The 18,336-nt window shown below is 43.0% G+C and overlaps 2 protein-coding genes across 4 annotated transcripts; one reads left to right on the top strand and one right to left on the bottom strand.

Moving 5' to 3' along the window:
- Positions 1-10: 10 nt before the first annotated feature.
- LOC124194654 (nitric oxide synthase-like protein) lies at positions 11-18,075 on the bottom strand. 3 transcript variants are annotated; one of them, XM_046588935.1, is made up of 27 exons: positions 17,992-18,075; positions 13,259-13,639; positions 11,397-11,557; positions 9,042-9,204; positions 7,983-8,074; positions 7,613-7,695; positions 7,439-7,500; positions 7,215-7,357; positions 6,835-7,009; positions 6,617-6,718; positions 6,468-6,520; positions 5,931-6,072; positions 5,558-5,781; positions 5,346-5,394; positions 5,003-5,107; positions 4,241-4,323; positions 4,009-4,137; positions 3,573-3,747; positions 3,002-3,146; positions 2,590-2,889; positions 1,814-1,986; positions 1,531-1,741; positions 1,355-1,442; positions 1,171-1,286; positions 947-1,095; positions 687-878; positions 11-604 (listed from the first exon to the last, which is right to left on the bottom strand). In XM_046588935.1, exons 2-27 carry the CDS (start codon positions 13,412-13,414, stop codon positions 521-523), a joined length of 3,555 nt encoding a protein of 1,184 aa, XP_046444891.1. In that variant the 5' UTR covers positions 13,415-13,639; positions 17,992-18,075; the 3' UTR covers positions 11-520. The 3 variants fall into 3 exon arrangements, with proteins under 3 accessions (XP_046444891.1, XP_046444892.1, XP_046444890.1); XM_046588936.1 differs by lacking the exon at positions 17,992-18,075 and adding an exon at positions 13,935-14,146 and having other exon boundaries at positions 1,814-1,983; XM_046588934.1 differs by lacking the exon at positions 17,992-18,075 and adding an exon at positions 13,935-14,146.
- LOC124194661 (graves disease carrier protein-like) lies at positions 15,712-17,602 on the top strand. The gene is made up of 7 exons (XM_046588948.1): positions 15,712-15,975; positions 16,037-16,129; positions 16,194-16,510; positions 16,577-16,733; positions 16,796-16,870; positions 16,948-17,014; positions 17,086-17,602. Exons 1-7 carry the CDS (start codon positions 15,900-15,902, stop codon positions 17,264-17,266), a joined length of 966 nt encoding a protein of 321 aa, XP_046444904.1. The 5' UTR covers positions 15,712-15,899; the 3' UTR covers positions 17,267-17,602.
- Positions 18,076-18,336: the final 261 nt, after the last annotated feature.

The following is an 18,336-nucleotide window of genomic DNA, read 5'->3' on the forward strand; positions in this document are numbered from 1 at the left end:
CCATAGAAAACACCATCATAAGAGTTTATTAGAATAATTACAAAACCATAGACCGATTAATTTATATCTAGCGATAATTTAAATCAAGCTAAATAATCTACCAATAAAAAATTATGTAACATTCGAGATCGTTAAATAATTTGAAGCGGTGTTGTCTAAAAGTTTGAAATAGAAACTCATATAACATCCCATTATGCGTCGCCTTCATAACTGGAAAGAAAAGAGCAGCACCGAAAATTACAAACGAATAACAGACCGAGAAGTAGAGAAAAATGTCAATAAACATTGAAGTTGATGGCGAAAGAAAATGCTTTCTGAAGAAGTGCATGAAAACTGGAATTGAAAGATGGACAATAGTGAACGCAGTTGAAATAGAATAAAGGAAAAATAGACGTCTGCCGAGAAGAGAAAGACTGAGAGAGACAGAGAATCAGAATGAAAATTATTAATTTCCGAGATTTGAAGGGGAAAACACTTAAAGGAGTAAAAATTGTTTGTGTGTTGTGAAGATTGGTGTCATTTATTGCTGACGTCTGTTGGCAATGACCGTTTCGGGCGCCCGATAAGTGATACCAAAAATGTCCTCCTGATAACGCCTCTCGTTCTGCGCGATTGAAAAAAGAGAAAATCGTCATTACCTCTCTTATGTTTGCCTTCTTCTAATTGACAAAACAAAGGATCCATACTCGCAGTTGCATGAGAAAGTCATCCGATTCTTCGGCATTCAAACTGCCGGCTTTCTGAAAAACCATTCGCAAAGTGCTGGCCACGTCTTCGGCCATCGCGCAGTCGCCACACACATAAAAATGACCCATTTGCTGAGTCAACATTCGATAAACTAGCGGGGCGGCTTCCAGCAACTTGTCTTGGACATAAGTCTACATTCGAAAAATGATATCAGTCTGGAAAACATATTTACAAAATTTGAATTATGCAAACAATATACCTTTCGAACGGGCGGGTGGCGGGATAGAGCCAAAAAGGCGTAGTCTAAAATTCCCGAGGCAACCATGGTCGATTTTTCTTCGACGAACAGATCGCAATCCGGAGAACGGTAGCCCGTGAACAACAACATGGGCCCCATCTCCTTCCCTTCTAAAGTTGCATAACAGGTTACGGCGGCGATTACTTTAATGAGATGAAACTTGGTAATTAGGTTTGTTAACTAACTCGATTGAAGGGCTTGTTTGTGTTGCCAAAAGCCACGGAAGGGAGCCACACCGGTCCCCGGACCGACCATAACCACTGGTCTTTCAATTTCGGTTGGTAAGTGAAAATTGGGTGCGCTAATAAACAAAGAAAACAGGGCGTCAATATCAAGTTTTGGGTGAATCAATAGGGATGAATCCCCGACCTGCGAAAGAAGCACTGGATTTTATCGCCTTCGTTCGCCTGAGACAGATAACTGGAGCAAACGCCGTAGTGCATGGGACCTTCGCCACCTGTCCATTTCGTGGATGTAAAGATAAATGTGAGAACGATGACTGGCAAAAAATGAAGTTGCAGAGTAAATGAAAATAAAAAAAGTACCTTGCGTTTTGAAGGCGATGACTGCAGCGGTAATATCGATTTGGAGTGGATCGATCAGCGGAGATGAGGAGATACTGTAGAAACGAGGTTGAAGTAGAGGAAGTTGAGACACGAGTAGAGCAGCGTCTATGGCAACTGAAGGGAATTCTAAAAGAGTTTCCAGCAGATGAGGAAAGCCCCAGTGTTTCCAATCTTCGTATTCACTAGCGTCCTAGGTTAAAATAAGGCACAAACAAATTCAATCAAATTAAGAGGAGCATTCAGAAGATAGCAATCGAAATACGGTTGCAAGAAGCTGGAGGCGTCGCTTGTCTTCCTCGGAAGAGGCGTGAGCTGCAAGCAGGGCCAGAAGGGTCTGCGACGCCGGAGTTGTGATATCCAGATAATGGGACAAGAGCGTCCGAAAACTGCAAGCTGGCAGGCGTTCTTGATTCTGCCACGTTTTCCCACCATCTACTGCCAATCGAGGAAGAAAAAATAAATATCAGGCCATTCAAATATCTCGTCCGCTCCGGCTGTACCCAGATGCAATAAGTTTGGTTAAAATAATACATCGCTCTTGAAAGGAGGCTATCTGTAGAACTGCACTGTGAGTGCACTGTAATGAGATGACATGATCACACCCCAGTGACCGTGGCCGCAAAAGCAGCCATACTCAACTTTTCACCAGTACGTTCTTATACGACATTGCTAAGTTGTCAATTAGTATCCCACAGCAGGCTGCCGACCCAAGTGCACTGCACCCCGAAGCAAAAGTTCTTAGCCTCCTCCCCTCTTATATTTCATTTAGAAACTTGTGAGCAGCGCAAACGTCATCCAACACTAACTAAAGAAGCAATGGAAAGGACCATCTTCGTCGTTGTCGATGGCTAATGCCGGTCATCATTTCTCTGCGCATCGCACTCAACTTTTGTTTGCCTTTCACAGCAGTAAACAAATTCCGAGAATGTCGAGCGAATATCAAGAACGCCTTACGCAGTATTACCATACGGAGTCGTAACTTCCGTATGGTAATTCAATTAGATTCCCTTACTTGTCCTATCGACCTTGCGACAATACCTTTCTGCTCTGCAAGTGTTTGCAGCTGGAGAGGGCCGTCGGGTGGCAGGGTAGAATTGATGCCAAGTCGATCAATCAGTCCAGTCACTAGGGGCTGGTGGTTGACAGCGAAAACGCCAATGTGATCACCCGGCTCGTAGGTGACCGCCGACGTCGCCGAGTTGCGAGTTCCGTTGATCCACTGGCTGGTGATTTTCAGTCCAACGTGAACAGTTTTACGACCATCAATGTCCTTTGCTAACGTCACGTTAAAGACGACCGGGCATTCGGTGACGTTCTTGGCGTGCGTCTGCGACAAGCCTGACGAGGCGATAACAAGATAAAATTTCATTGTCTAGGAAAAGAAACAAGAAACAAGGGGGAAAAACAAGAGCAGCCGCTTCAAAAGCCGAGTTGATGTAGAAGCCTGTACCTGCAACAATATCGAGGATTGGTTTCTCCTGGGAGTTGACGACAGCGAAGCGAACCGTGTCCGAAGTAATAAGATCTCTGCGCAATGTGGCACTGACGTCGTCTATATTGACGTCGTCTTCCAAACAAAAAGTCTCGCAAGCCGTCTAAAAACACGTTTCGAAAATTTCAAATGGCATCGTTATCCAAAATCTAAAACTAAGATGCAGTTTGTGTTTCATGAGGAATAACCGTCAACTTCTCATTAACTAACAAGTGCTCTTTTTGAAGGACGATAAAATAACGAAGCAGCATTCAGTCCGATTGATAATTACCATCCGGAGCCCAAAGGGAATGTGAAACTTCCGACACCCAATTTCTGATTGTGACATTTGTCATTTCGTAATCAGTCTCAAACTGTCAAAGGAGGATGATTCCGCCAGAACGAACTTGGCTTCACCGTCACAAACTTGTCAAATAGTTAATTTTAGCTACTAGTTCCATAGTTGGCTTGATCACTTTACCCGAAATCGATAACGACACACATAACTACGAGGAATCACAGGAAAATGACAGTTTGAATGAATACGCACGTGGAAGACTTGCTGGGCCCATGATTTGAAAGTTTGCTCCTGGCCGCTCAGTTCGTCGCCGCAAATGACTGAGGCAAGCCTCTCGCCGCCGAGGCTTCCAAGTAGATCGTCGATGTAGAGGCCGAAACCACAGAAATTCGGATAGGCGCTGGATCCCAGAGCAAACACGGCAAACCTAATGAATTTCAACGTTAATTAAAATAGTCTTCCGCATTTAGCTTAAGAAGCGGAACGACAGTTCAAATTTTATTTATTTCTTCCATTCGGATTTAAATCGGATCAGACTTTTCCAAATGAAATTTTAGCACCAGAATGACAGCTTTAATGACATTGAAAGCTAAACAAACAAATATCTTTTACGTTAGCATATTTAAGTGACTAAGGAAGACGGTTGAATCAATCTTAACAGCAGAGTCACAAACACAAATCTCTTTACCTGACATTACTTAGAGGTCCGAGACTGTCGACCGAGGGTTGTTGGAGTTGATCGAACGAAAAACTGCGCAAGCTATGCTGATCACGGTTGAGAACTCGATTAAGAAGCGGAGTGCCGGTCTTGGAAGAACTTGTTCACATCGATAAACGGTTGCAAATTAAGCCTCTTATTAGCAAAACTTGGCAACAGTACAAAGAGTGGAGTGAGTCCAAACATAATAGGAGACATTTACCCGAGTTGATATTTAGGTTGAGTAGCTATGGGATGATGTGAGTGGTGGTTGTTGGCCATTCCGCGCACTTCACGGGCAAACGCCTAGAGAATACCCGACAATCGCGTTCATTATTAACAATCCAACAAAGTGGCGACGGAAAAGCAACGAAAAGCTCGCTTTGAATCAAAGTGTGAAAACCGCGGCGATAGGCCCTCGCTTGTTAAATAATAGATTGTATAACAAATCAAGCAGTCAGACCACATAAGTAAAACGGTTCCGTCTTATGATTACGTCGTCAATGTAGCTCTGCGACCTCTCCCATGGCAGATCCATACATTATCAGGTTTCACAATGAAACGTTTTCCATGCTCGATCCTCATTAATGAGAGAGAGCTAATAAGCAGCATCTATATTGATCGCTGTTTAACAAGGAAGACGTGAATCGTTTTGTTTTGGGGGGTGGGTTACCGACTGATTACTCTGTCCAAACTACAGACGAGAGACCGACACGAAAGGATTAAGAATTCCACGATATTCCGGAACAAAGATGGAAGAAAGGGGAGGGAGAATGAAGGCATGGGTGCTGCGGACGGAGATTGCCATCCGAGATTATAAGAAGCTTTTCTCTCCTATTCACATATCCGCACCGCAGTCAGCAATGGAGAGGGAATCTCACAGCTCGCCGTCATTTTTTTCCATTCTTTCCTTTTTTTTCTTTGATTTTCACTCAGCGGTATGTATTGTAGTGTACTTTTAGATTTGCAATCAAGGGTAACCAACCTCTCCATTCTCCGGTGGATCTCCGTTGCCGAACGTCGACGTCACGATCATCACCAGCGCTTCGTGCTCAAGATTGATGACGTCGTAATCCGCCATACACATGACCTAAAAAGATATAGAGGCTGTAAATACCCATTGAACTTTCAACACACACACACACACACAACAGAGGTAAAATGTGCGCATTGAAACCCACACAATTGCATGATTGAATCCAAAGGACAGTTAACAGCACGATACCCAACCAACCAAGAATTGCTGCTTGTGGTGTACGTATTGCAAGTGCGGAGCGAAAGGAGGAAAAGTAACTCACGCAATAAACGGGCTATATTGTGCTACTCACTTGTGCATTGAAAGCGTGGTTGAAGAGCTCGGCCAGCATGTGAGCGTACCTTGTTTGATTTGAGGGAAAAAAAACAAAAAAATTGAACATTGTAGGGATTGCGAAAGACTCTGTACGTCGTCGTACTGCTTTAGCTGTTGAAAGGAGTTTTTTAAAAAAAAAGGACCAAGTATCAAGGGGGGAAGAAAGAAGAAGAAGAATGGAGTGTTCACTTTTCTGATTTGCCCGTCTCGGTGGCGTAGAGGATGGCGGCTTTGATACGACGCTGCAGGGCTTTGCCGAAAAGATTCGAAGTGAACTTGACGGCCCGTGCAACCTCCTTGAAACGATACTTGACGCGACGTCCTCCCGCACTTCGTCCGGCGGCCAGCAACCCCAACGCCGAGCCGGTATTCGTGTCTTCTTCATCCCACTGGAAATTCTTCCAAGCCACCTCCTTCACAATTTCGTGTGAATAGACAATATGAAATAAAATTCCGGAGCGTCACCAAAGTTCACGACATCATTTCAAGATTTTAAAAAAATAATAACAGTAGTGCATCAGAACATGACAAGTAACTGAAGGACAAATTTGGCAAATAGTACCTGGTATTCAAATGAAGGCTTGAGGGAATAGCAAACCATTTCCTGATGAAAAACGGGCGTCAGAGAACCGGAGGTTGGTGGGACGATCCAGACCCACTCGGCTGGACAGCCGCCTCTTAGTCGAAACTCCGTTTCCATATGTCTTCGTATATATTTTTTTCCCCCCATTTCAGAGAGGATGAGGGATGAAATTGAGGTAAAACGAAAATGGGAGAAGAAGAAAAAAAAAAGATGAGAAACGCGGTCAAGTAAATCTACGGATTTCTAGTCGGCGGGAAAGACAAGTGCATGCTGGACAAAATTTTCCTCTGGAGACGTAAAGCCGCTTTCCTATCACGATACGGCACCGACTTCTCATATCGATCCGGTCGGCACGCACAGACATCTGAGAGCTAGCCCAAGCATGAAATAGCTCGTCAGAATCAACAAATTGAGTCATGTGTTGTTCGCACGCGGATTCGCTGCTGAGCCGGCTCCGGAAACGATTTACCAGCTTACACGACGAGCGAAAACGATCATGTCGACATGTCAACTTACTTCATAAAAGATTCGGAGGCTGTGTGATGATCGACGATAGTCACGTTCATTTTCTAAAAAAAGCGGAAAATCATTAAATAGTAATTCAATCAAAACTTCCATCCGTTTTCATTTTTCAACATGTAACTCTGCTGGCCAACATCCCCAACCTGATAGCTGTAGAGAACGGCGGCGTTGATTTCGATGACGGCCCGATCCTTCCACAGGCTGGAGTGCGTCCGAGTGTCCAGGCCCATTCGCTTAGCCACAATCTATAATAAAATACCCAAGCTATTTAAAGCACTATGTATGTAAATTGTGGCTCACACAGTCTTATCCAAGCGTTGTCGTGCAATGCATATTACATCATAGGGAAGGTCTGGTCTACCTCAAGTTGATTATAACGATGCGTGTCGCCAAGATCGCGGGTGGCGATCTCGGTGGTCATGTACCAGCCGTTGAAGGGCACGGCCGTAAACTGGAGTCCACCGCAATCAAAGGCCATGCTGGACACAGCTGGAAGGGCATACCAGCGAAGCCCGAGCTCGGCGAACCAATCGTACCTGAGTGGATGTGTTGCATGCGTACTCATTAAAAATGCAGCCTACTTGCAGCAGTCTACTTGTTTTTCTCTTGTACATAGTCGCAGCCAACTTGCAATATAATATGTCTCACAAGCATCATTTGTATCTGTTTGGCTGGCTCTTCACGGTAGGCGCATCATTAGAACAAACAAACAACAAACGACTAGACGAGAGATTCAATTACGTCGGGTGATGGAGTGGCACTTCCATGACGAGTTCTGGCGGAAGGGTGAAGACTTCCGGATAGAGACGGTTACTAGCTTGAATGACTAAGGGCAGCAAGTCGAATCGCGTTCCCGCTCCGACCCATCCCAATTTTTGACACACCTATAAAACGTTTCGCGTTAGGCACCAAAAAAGCGGAGCAGCTTTGCACGGAGGCACAGCAATAAATCGTAAGTAGCTTACTTCGGTGAATTCCACCGTGGCCGGATCTCCTATGACGGTGCCATCTTCCATATTCCGATAACCTTGAAGCCAAAACAAATTGGAAAAAATAAATAAATAAAAATTCTATGTCCATGTCTTTTGAAATGTTTTGAAAAGTTAACCGGTAAATTTGGTTATCTAAATTTAGAGTACCTGCGTAACTGATCAATTGGGCGTTCCAAATGCGGTAATCACCCTGGCCCGGTTTTCGCTGGCAGAAGACGGTCGCAGCCGAACTATACAAAACACAACCCAGTGTCGACGAGAGACAAAGGGGCTTTCATCATTATTCGGCCATTATTTTATTCATCGAAGCAGAAACAGTCAATTCAGGAATAAAGGCTACCGTGTTTCTTTGGAAAATTTTCCTTTTTTTTTTCTTTTTACAAAGGGGAAACTTTGGGAACAAAAGGTCAAAGGGGAAATACACAAGATGGGAAAAGGATTAAAAAGAAAACACGCGCCCACCCAAAACAAAAGAGAATTCAAAATCGATCAGAATGTATAAAAAAGGTATTTTTACCGAATGTTGCCTTTGTTTGTCCCGTATTTGATATGGTTACAAAGAGCTTCAAACATGCCCTGTGCCGTGGTGACGTGACGTGCGTCAAACACCTTGTCCCCATCGATTTGGTCGAAAATAGAACCATTGAGAAAAATCAGGAATTAGACGAATGAATCGCACGTAAACACTTTTTTTTTCCCCAATAAAATCGATAAGTACAGTCGCCTTCCTAACATGAAACAAAAAAGGAACTGCCCGTTTTCTCGCCGACAAATCCAGTTTTCTTTACAATATCGATCCACGACGGATGTTGAATGTTAACAGAAACATGATCGCATTTCTATCGGGCAAGGTATAACAATCAGCAGCGACGACTCGAGAAAACGATATTTTCGGCCTTCCACCTTTGTATTCGTGTAAGGAGGATGTCTAAATGAAATTCAATCTTCATTTTCAGCAGGACATGTCCACGTCCGAATGAAAACAGATCGGCAAACAAAAGAAATGGAAAAAAAAGGGAGGAAAAAAAAGAACGGAGGCGTCATTTGATTCTCCGTTTACAGGAGTAACACCATACGCAACACGTATAGAGTAGTATGCTGTGCATTAACTAGCGCTTTTCTCCTTTTAGATCGGGGACCGGCTGCTGAAGCGCTGATGGCCGTCATCTGGTCCTTCTTGTATTTGGCGATAAGGACAGATAGTAATCTCATAAAGTTGTTTATATCCGGTAGGCTTGAACGGTTGCATCAAAAGCGCTACAGCATTCTACACCTTTCGTGCCTATTTCTTTCGCTCATAAATCGTTTGTCGATATGTTTTCTTTTTTTTCCTTACTTCCCATCACGGTCTTTATTGTCGTTCGCCCTATTGCGAACCGTAATGGCGGATCGATTCCGTGTCGACAAAATTATGGGCATCCTATTTACTTGTGGACTACTCGGAGATACAACAATGGCACTCGCCTCTGCAATGTCAAAGAATGACGCCCATTGTGAATCTCCATTAATCTCCAATCAATATTTGACAAATAAAAGCAAACAATTTCAATGAACGTAAAATAAAGTCTAAACTGACTTGGAGTTTGGCCCACTGGATGCGGCCGATACAGCGGGCTGAATTCCTCCAGGCGAGTTTCGCGCCGAACGTCAATTCCGTCTCAGTCAGGTCGTAGGTGCCGGTCAGGTGAACGTCCCGACGTACAGATTCCCATCGGGCTCGATGTGATTCCGTGTCCAACCTATGTGATGTTGGTATTCCATCCGATACGAAAAAAGTTAAACGCAAAATCAAATCGTATCCTTAAGCCTCTGAAGATGCAGTGTACCCTTTATCCCATAAACTCGAAAAAGAAACAAACAAACAAATAACCAAAAACAACCCCCCCCCCTCACCAAAAAAGGAAAAATGAAATAGATAAGCCTATGTAGACGCGATTTATATTCAAATGTTGGAATAGCAATTCAGCGCAGTTGATGGGATCACGATCTCCAGTGACCCAAACATAAAAGAAACTCGGGGAGAAAACATGTTCCGTCGAATATTTCTCGATAGAGTGAACTGCTTACGTCGGATTCAGTTATTCCAAAGGTAGAGAGCTCTGACGGCCTAGCAAGATAACAGTGACACGATACACACATCAACAGCGACACCGAATCATTGGTGCCCAATGCACGTAACGTCCCCACTTTTTACCGACTGACGCAGTTTTCGCTTTATCGAATAGTCAAATTTTTTCGCCTTTGGATGGTCTCGTGAAAGACCTACGTGTCGTCCACGATGGACGTCTTCCTCCACCCCTTCTGTGCATGCATATATTTTGGTTATTGACCGATTCCATCGATTTTTAATTGCAGCGCCCCTTTCAATTTCTTAAAGGGCAGTAGACAAAGAGGGTCTTTGCCAATACGCCGTACACTCAAATCGATCAGACCTCCACCGAAGCCCCAGCCATCATCACTTCCGTCCATCGGACAGGGAGCTCGGGAAAAAAAGAGTCAGTCGACCGGACACGAGCCTATTCATCGGGTTTTCGATCCGCATTGACACGCAACGAAGCACAATGTTAGTGCAGAGTCGCCAGATTCCTTTCGAATCTCTCCACATATTGCCTTCTTGCCTAAAAAATGACTCTGTAATTGTCCGACAACGATTGAAAATGGAGAAAATGCTCCACGTCTTTTGTGCCCCAGTAGCGGGGGAGTCTAGACATCAGATTAAAATAACTAAGCTTTAAATGATGGGAAGAGGGTTCTGCATCCAAGATTACTAGTTAGCTACCCCCACGTTTTACGAATATTTAAATTTCGCACGCTCCTTCGATTATTTCGACCTATTATCAGGGAGCGAAACTGAAGAAAGGGAAATGACGGATTATAACGAGCTCATTCTAGCACATGTGAGGAAAAGGAGGGAAACAAAACAACAATACAACTCAAACTTTCCATTCGCTCATTATCCGGCGAGTAAGGAAGAACGCCAGGGATGAACGTGAGCGGTGTACACGATACTAATAATGATGCCGTAACGCGAAAGTACAGTATGGAAAGCTCAAGTTTTTGAGCATGTTTGTTTGTCGTCGTCTATTATTCCGCGTTCGTGAAGCCGTAGACAAATAATCTGCCGCACCAAAGTAAATATCAGACGCGACTCCTCCCTCCTCTTCTCTCCTCCCGTACACACGGTACGGTACATGCGGTAGTGGTGCCGGCTTCCTTTTTTTTTTACTGTCTTCTTACTTTTTTCGTGCAGATCTGTCTTTGTATGCTGTAGAACCTCGAGTTTCTACATGGGTGCATTCAGATGTTTCGAGGAGAAACGCGGTTAATTGCGGTCAAGATCAATCAACCCCAGAGCTCCCCCATCCACCCTCCAACTCGACTTTTAGCGCTTGCAACTCCGGTCACCGTGAAAACAAACAACTTCTTACTGCTATAGATATAATTAACGCCGATAACCATTATCGGCCCTAATGGGAGGCTTTCATGTCCGGTAGGGGGAAGAAAAAAAAACAAACAAAACAAAACAATTATCAGACAAAAATGTAGGTAGGCCGCAACTTGACATGACCGTAATGTCTCGAGACGCGCCCCCGCGGTCGAACCGTCTTTGATGCCAAAGTTTTCTGGGTTGCCTTGGTAACGGAATAGCAAAGTTTTCACACCGAAGGGAATTCGGACGAGACGTCGGCGACAAGAAGAGCATAAAAACTTTGATCGACAACGCCTGTAAGAGTCTTTCAAGCGACCGTAACACTACCAGAGCGCTATTGAGATATTTTCATTCATTTGAGTGTCGCTACTAACTCGCAACTGTAAAGCAACTTAGTCCCTTATGCTCAAGGGGGGTTAACTACCAAGAATAAATGCGGAATGTGGTCTTAGTGCTGCCAGCACGAAAGGAGATGAAAGGAAACCAATAATAACATTTTACCTTTTAATAGATGAATAATAATGTTCGAGAAATTCTTTGGCGGAAGTGAGAAGGGCTTCTTCATCTTCGGGTAGTAGCTCCCGGGGTGTTGGATAAGACAGACGCGGGTCCGTCAAGTGCCAGATACTCGCCCGACAAACTTGCGATCCGCATCCGCTCTCCTGGTTGCAAGGCATCACATAGAAGATCAAAAGAACACATGCAAAATTATTATTCATGAACTGTCTCTCTCTCGTTTTCATTAACATGGTAGTCATGGAATTGTTGGAGACGGGTCGGGGGAATAATGGCGAAGCGGTTCGCCACGCAATCGAGATACACAAGAAAAATCTCTGCCTAGAATCTAAATTAGGCGAAACGCTCTATAAGTTTTTGGATTCCTCAACTGTGATTGATGCTTTGACAAAGGATACCTTTCAATCCTGGATGCTCCTAGAATTCGTTTAGAAAAAGCTCCCTCACTACATGGGCACACACAAAGAAATCCTAGATTCGTGTTTCAATCGAGTTGCTGATCTTTTTGATGTAAAAATGGCATCCGCTATGCCCTAAAAGTTCCAAACGAGAGCTGAATATCATTTCTGCCAGGCTTTTGACATCACGACGACGAGTGACTCAAATTCGATATGTCGAGCGTCATCGGCGGCAGGAGGAGCGAACCCATGCAACACACCGCGCTGTGGCATTGGGCGAATCAGTCAACAACGAGGTCATCAAAGATGCAAGGGAGCGCACGTGATGGCGGCTTATAACATGCTTTTGATCGGTCAATATAGCAAGCCGTTTATGTCTGACGTCATTTTGAATCGATGGTCAGATCAAGTGTTGGATTCAAGAGGGGGAGGAAGCTAGAGAAGTTCACAAAGTTTTGTTTGATCAAGTTGAATACACACATGCAAGACAGGGAGTTGTCCTCGAGTTTGAGTTGTCGTCGGCCACTAAAGACATGGAAAGGAAGACTTCTTTAACTCCCTCACGAGACACATTGGGCTTTTAGCTATCCCAATTAACTAATTGCTCGACGGGACAAAATTACGCGAATCGAAAAAGCTCCCGTGCCGCTGACTCCAAGCCAACGTGAAAAATGTCATTTCACGGGAAAATGGATCATGGAAGTTCTCGTGATAAATCAGGAAATGTAAAACGAAATTGACTAAAGAGAACGTGACAATACAGCACGGAATGGGGAGGAGTGAAACGGCGTCAAACGCAACCCTCCCCCAACACACACTTTTGTTTTATTTCTATCTTCTTCGCTTTTGATATATATTTGCCCGACACGAATAGCTAAACGTTTCTTTTTTTTTCTCCCATGATGCAGCCGTCACGCTCGTGGGAATATAATGGTCCGCGAGACCTCCCCAACGATGTGTACCTATCCACTTTCATCACTTTGGCTCGTGGGGTGTTGAATTAAAGATGACTCACTTAAAGCGGGCGGAAATGTAACAGCACTCGGCGCTATTAGCAGTCGAATGTCAATGAAGATGGGAAAAGAGGCGATGTTAAACCAAAAAGTATAGTATCTTAATCATGGTTCGATGATCCGTACAAGTCACCAGGTTTTCCAAATTCGATTATGTTAATTGTAGCAGCAGCCGGCCTGATCCTTTTGCTCCCTTCACGAAGGACGATACTGTGCATCTCAAATTTCGACTAGCCCTCATGCTTTAAATGAAAGCCTGCTGCACGGATCTGATCCGATTTCGACAAACTTGTTACAAATTACCTGAAGATCACATTCCCATTAACATGAGCTTCGTTTGACCATTTTCTTTTTAACGGATTAGACCCATCGAAAAACAGAAGGAAAAAAAGAAGCCGGCTTAATTAAGTCCTGATTAGGCATTTGATTTACGTACCGGATTGGCTGTGCGGTAGAGACTGTCGTACGACTCGATGACAGCGGAATGATTTTTGAGGCGGATTGGTTTGTTGCGTGACGGCGGCGGTGGATGCATTTGCACCTGCTGATGCCCATCTTCCGATTCCAAGCCGCCGTTTAGTTTGGAAGTCATGATTAGACTGACTGCTGCTGCCCGGTCTGTTCGTGACCGTCGTCGATGCAGTGGAAGAGTAAAAGTGAAGAGATTCGAGGAAACTCACGACAACTCGTCGGTCGTAGTACCCGCCTCCACCCGCAGCACTTGGCCGCATATCTCGCTGCTGGTGTTGAGGGCTGGGCTCTTCCAGCGTGGTGGCGCGCATGATCCAGCTGGCATCCACCTCGAGGTTGGAAGAATCTATTCAAAAATAATTGCTGTTAGAAAACCAAGAAGAAGAAAATGTCTCTAAACGCTTGTTGCTAAATACATAAAAAAAATCCTGGCCTGCGGTTCGAGTTAGTAGGACGCTAAGAGCATTAAGATCTCGTGAGTTGCCGTCAAGAGGCGCCGGAGAACTCAACGGCAATGAGATTAGTTGATTTATGAATGAGGCACACGTTGACTGGCTCTGAGACAACTGTCAGCGTGCATTACGATCTTCGACGGCAGAATAAAGAGACGCGCTCTGTTGGACCTCCTTTTTTCACTATACCTTTTTTTGTCTCGATCGATACGCGCTGCCTCTTCTTCATCGAAGCCACTCGTTTGATTGAGTTGTCGGAAGCAGTCGATCGAATCGTAAGATATGAACGTATTCCCACAATTCGTACGTACCTTTTCCCAACCAAATATTGATTAATATTTACAAATGAAGATGAGTCAAGGTATCCAGATGTTACCGTGTGTTGGATGTTGCCATATTCCTGGTAATGGGATCAAAGGCACAACACCCGCGGTGATTACTGAATCACAAAAAGTTGTATCGTTCCGTGGTTGGCTATGCGATATTGACCTATTGTACACCATCACCGCATATGGTCTTGATTGGTTTTCTATTACAGTCTAGTGATTTCCCTAGTGATTTAATTGCAATTATTTCATTCGCTCCAGTAGAAGTCATCAATCGTAATTGTCAGCTTATACAAGAGAAATGAAACTGGTGCATGACTGGATGGTTATGTGGAAATGTCAGTTCTCTCATGTTTTCAATGATGACAGAATCGATGCTAAGTATCACAAGAGGTTGAAGAAGAAAAATAAAAGCTTCCCATCGAGCCAAGCTGGAGAAAGTATTAGGGGCTAAATCACGTTGGCTAGGGAGATAAAAAAAGAAGAGGGGGGGGGGGAGTAAAGAACACAATAAAAGGCCAAGGAGCTAGTGGAATAAAAGGGCTCCTCTTTAGGTTGACGAAAAGAATTTGGGTTCGGGAGATTGATCTTTCACCAAGTCACGTTCAATGCGTAAATAACATCCCTTCATCATCAAAGCGTTATACCCGAATCCCGATGCAAAGATTATTTCAGACGTCATCGCGTGTTCTACAGCCATCATCAACTCTACTTCCGTTCCAGCGTTCTTTTTTTTTAAAACAACAGGCTTATGGTGTACGTGGGTGTGCTACTTTGACGCCAGAAACCAGTTCTCTTTTAAATGAACGCACAAAGTCAATTACTCAAGTTGCATCCCCGTTAGACATCAGAATCGCTAGTTTAGCATTTAGCCACAACTTGTTCCCCGAATTTCCCTAGCAGTATACTACTGTACTACGCAAATCGCTTCTAGCACTCGCTACTGACGTTTACAACAGTGGGTCGTGGCATTGGCTCGATAACACACCTGCACCAATACAGATCACTCAAACCTATACTACAGTTGTATTGAGCCGGGTGTCGGATCGAAAAGATTGATGTCGAGGATTAGCTTTAGCATCGGGATAGACATTTTCTCGTGGTTACCAAGGTTAGCATCTATTTGTCTGTAATGGTAGGCGTGGGCGCTATTAACTCGTGAAGGGGAGCCCAGTCCACAACATTCACATCCGGGGCTTGGGATTTTCTCGTGGGTGCTAATGCGCCCTCAACCGAGGGTTATCTATGTTGATGGATCAGGAGAAATATCGATCAGAGGCGTCCCGACTGTCTAAAAAGGGGGTCGTGAAAATCCCCACAACAGATGCGGGACGAATAAAAGAGCTTTGGTGGCTCACACAAGCGGTAAACGCATTCCATTTAATCTCTATAAGGGGAATGGATCGTCATCTTCTAATGGGAAATCCCCTAAACAAACATAGGAGAAACTTATACATCATAAAAAAATCATGATTAGGCATGCGTTCTTATATGATAAGCTGTTTGATTAAAACTTGTGCACAGGATTTCTTTTTTTTAGAGCTCAAAGTTGGTAGTAAATTATTCATGGATCACGGTTCATGGGGTTTTGGCGACTAGGACCAGCTGGGTCGCTTTCTCCATACGTGTTAAACCAGTCTGGCAACACTGAAATCGAAACACGGTGTTTTCTCCGTTACCAAACAAAACATTTTTCTAAAAACCTGTTTTTGTTTGTGATATTTAAGGGCTTAACGCCCGTTTTTCTTTTTGTAAATTTCCAGTTAAAAAGTTTACTTCCATGGTGCTGGTTTGTTATTTCAGAATAAGTAATTAACAATTCTTGAAAATGGAGTCTGCCAAAGCTAATACACAGAACAGTACCAGAAGCAGAGAATTCTTAACAAAGTCACTTTTAGCAGGAGGTATATAACACAATCATTCTTTTAAATCTTTGTTAAATTCTAATGTTTGAACTTTGATCAGGTGTGGCAGGAATGTTTTCTAAAACAACAGTTGCCCCTCTTGATCGAGTAAAAATTCTTCTGCAGGCCCACAACAAACACTACAAGCAGCACGGTATTTATAATAAGCTGACTCATCATTTCATCAAATAATGTGTTTACTATTTTTAAAAAATTAGGAGTGTTCTCGGGGCTGGTCAAAATAGTCAAGTTTGAAAATTTGTGGGCGCTGTACAAAGGAAATGGGGCCCAGATGGTCAGGATTTTTCCCTATGCTGCTACACAGTTCACCTCTTACGAGGTTTATAAACCTATATTTGGGAATTTGATGAGTCAACATCACTTTTCCAAATTTTTATCGGGCTCGGCAGCTGGAATTACTGCTGTGTTGCTTACTTACCCACTTGATACCATTAGAGCAAGGCTAGCCTTTCAAGTTACAGGTGAACACAAATACTCTGGAATAACACACACCGCAATCACCATGTTTAAAGAGGTATTTGAAAATAAGTCCCTTACATCAGAATAATTTTTGATGTCAGAGTTGTTTGCTTGTTAACAGGAAGGTGGAGGCAGGGCTCTATATCGTGGCTTCACACCTACTGTTATAGGCATGATACCTTATGCAGGACTGTCATTTTACTGTTTTGAGGGCCTCAAATATTGCTGCATGAAACACCTGCCTCAATGGACATGCGAGCCTTGTCCCATCAACTCTGGTACTAACATACAAAAAAACAGTTCTTTTTGTTTAATAACAATACATTTCTCAATCTAAAAGGCGGCCTGGTTTTGAAACTGTCTGCTAAATTGCTGTGCGGAGGATTCGCTGGTGCCATTGCTCAAAGCTTTGCATGTAAAAATTTCTTTGTTAGAATAAGCGAAACTAATTGAATGGATTTAAGACTTCAATATTTGACGTTCATCACATAGATCCATTTGACGTCACAAGGAGGCGGATGCAATTAGCACAAGTGACTCCCGACAAGCACCACTGGGGGTATGCAATTTACCTAATACTTATAGTTCTGAGAATTTGATAAAAAGTATAAATTTTTAAAATTTTTACAGTCGCCTGGGAATGGTTGCTACTTTGGTACAAATCTACAAGCGAGAAGGTATAGCTTACGGACTATACCGAGGAATGTCTATCAATTATTTACGAGCTATCCCCATGGTAGCTGTATCATTCACAACATATGAGCTCATGAAACAGATGCTCAAACTTGATACGGGTATTAAGATAGAGTGATATTTGTTGCCATTCACATGTTTCAGTCCTTGCTTGTGAAGTTTAGAATGTAAACAAAATTTGAAATATTTTTTTAAAGGGTTAAAGCAGACAAATTTGATGAAAATGACTAGACTGTTTTAACTTGTATACAAATTGTTCATACGATCACGAGATGCCACAGTGCTAGCAATAATGCTCTTGACTACGAACAGAAATGTTTGTTCAGAAATGTTGAAATAGAAAAAAAAATTTTTGTATAGTGAATTGAAATAACTCATTATAGTTTAGTCTTTCAAAATTATGACTTGTTTCTTTTCTATGCTTTGGGGACTACAGAATATATAGATGAAATTACTTTGGCAAATTTTAAACTTTATTAGCATTAAATTGCTACGCTTAAAGAAGCAGAGCAATAAAAACAGTTTCTACATTTCTGAAAAGTCCTTTGCTGGGAGGAAAAATAAACTGACGTTAAGGGGCTCAATGTGTAACTATGTAGCGTAGCACGTTGCATTAGATTACCTACGCACTTAAAGGATTCGAAGCAGTGGGAGACGAAGATGTAATAAAATTTGTTACGACTAACGACCTCCAGCTCGTTCTTTTAAAGATTCACGTAGCTCGCTTTAGTTAAATCGGACTCGTGTAAATGCTACATTGTAGCCTATGGCTATACGCACAAGAACGTAACTTTACACATACGCGCATGACGGAAAAAAGAATATTATGGATGTATTTCCTACCTTTTAATTGGTGTGAAAGGCCCGATGTGTGCTGATGAAATGTGCTGTGCCTATTATTGATCTACTGCAAGTGGTCATCTTATGCTGTAACATCGATCATGGAAAAAAAATCAAAATTAATGTCTTTTAGTTTAAACATGAATTGAGATCTCTCTAGACAAAGGTTTATGTAAAATTGCACATCTGCTACATTAGAACAGGAAGGAAATGCGAATCAAATGAGATAAAACTTAATGCCAATAAAGTGAACAATATAAACGACCTCGTGGTGATTAGATGTGTCAAGGTCAAGTAAAAAAATAGTAGATGGAAATTAAAGTTAAACTAAACACTATAGTAATGCCT

Source organism: Daphnia pulex, chromosome 5 (assembly GCF_021134715.1).
Source record: "Daphnia pulex isolate KAP4 chromosome 5, ASM2113471v1".
NCBI lineage: Eukaryota > Metazoa > Arthropoda > Branchiopoda > Diplostraca > Daphniidae > Daphnia > Daphnia pulex.

Excerpts from the sequence above, each read along its gene's own strand:
- LOC124194654 (XM_046588935.1), bottom strand. The coding sequence starts at position 13,414 with ATGACTTCCAAACTAAACGGCGGCTTGGAATCGGAAGATGGGCATCAG. Across the intron at positions 6,521-6,616 it reads CCGTTCTCTACAGCTATCAG|AAAATGAACGTGACTATCGT; the intron begins GTTGGGGATGTT and ends CGCTTTTTTTAG. Across the intron at positions 4,138-4,240 it reads CAACCTAAATATCAACTCGG|TTCTTCCAAGACCGGCACTC; the intron begins GTAAATGTCTCC and ends GATGTGAACAAG.
- LOC124194661 (XM_046588948.1), top strand. The coding sequence starts at position 15,900 with ATGGAGTCTGCCAAAGCTAATACACAGAACAGTACCAGAAGCAGAGAA. Across the intron at positions 15,976-16,036 it reads AAAGTCACTTTTAGCAGGAG|GTGTGGCAGGAATGTTTTCT; the intron begins GTATATAACACA and ends AACTTTGATCAG. Across the intron at positions 16,734-16,795 it reads GCCTTGTCCCATCAACTCTG|GCGGCCTGGTTTTGAAACTG; the intron begins GTACTAACATAC and ends TCAATCTAAAAG.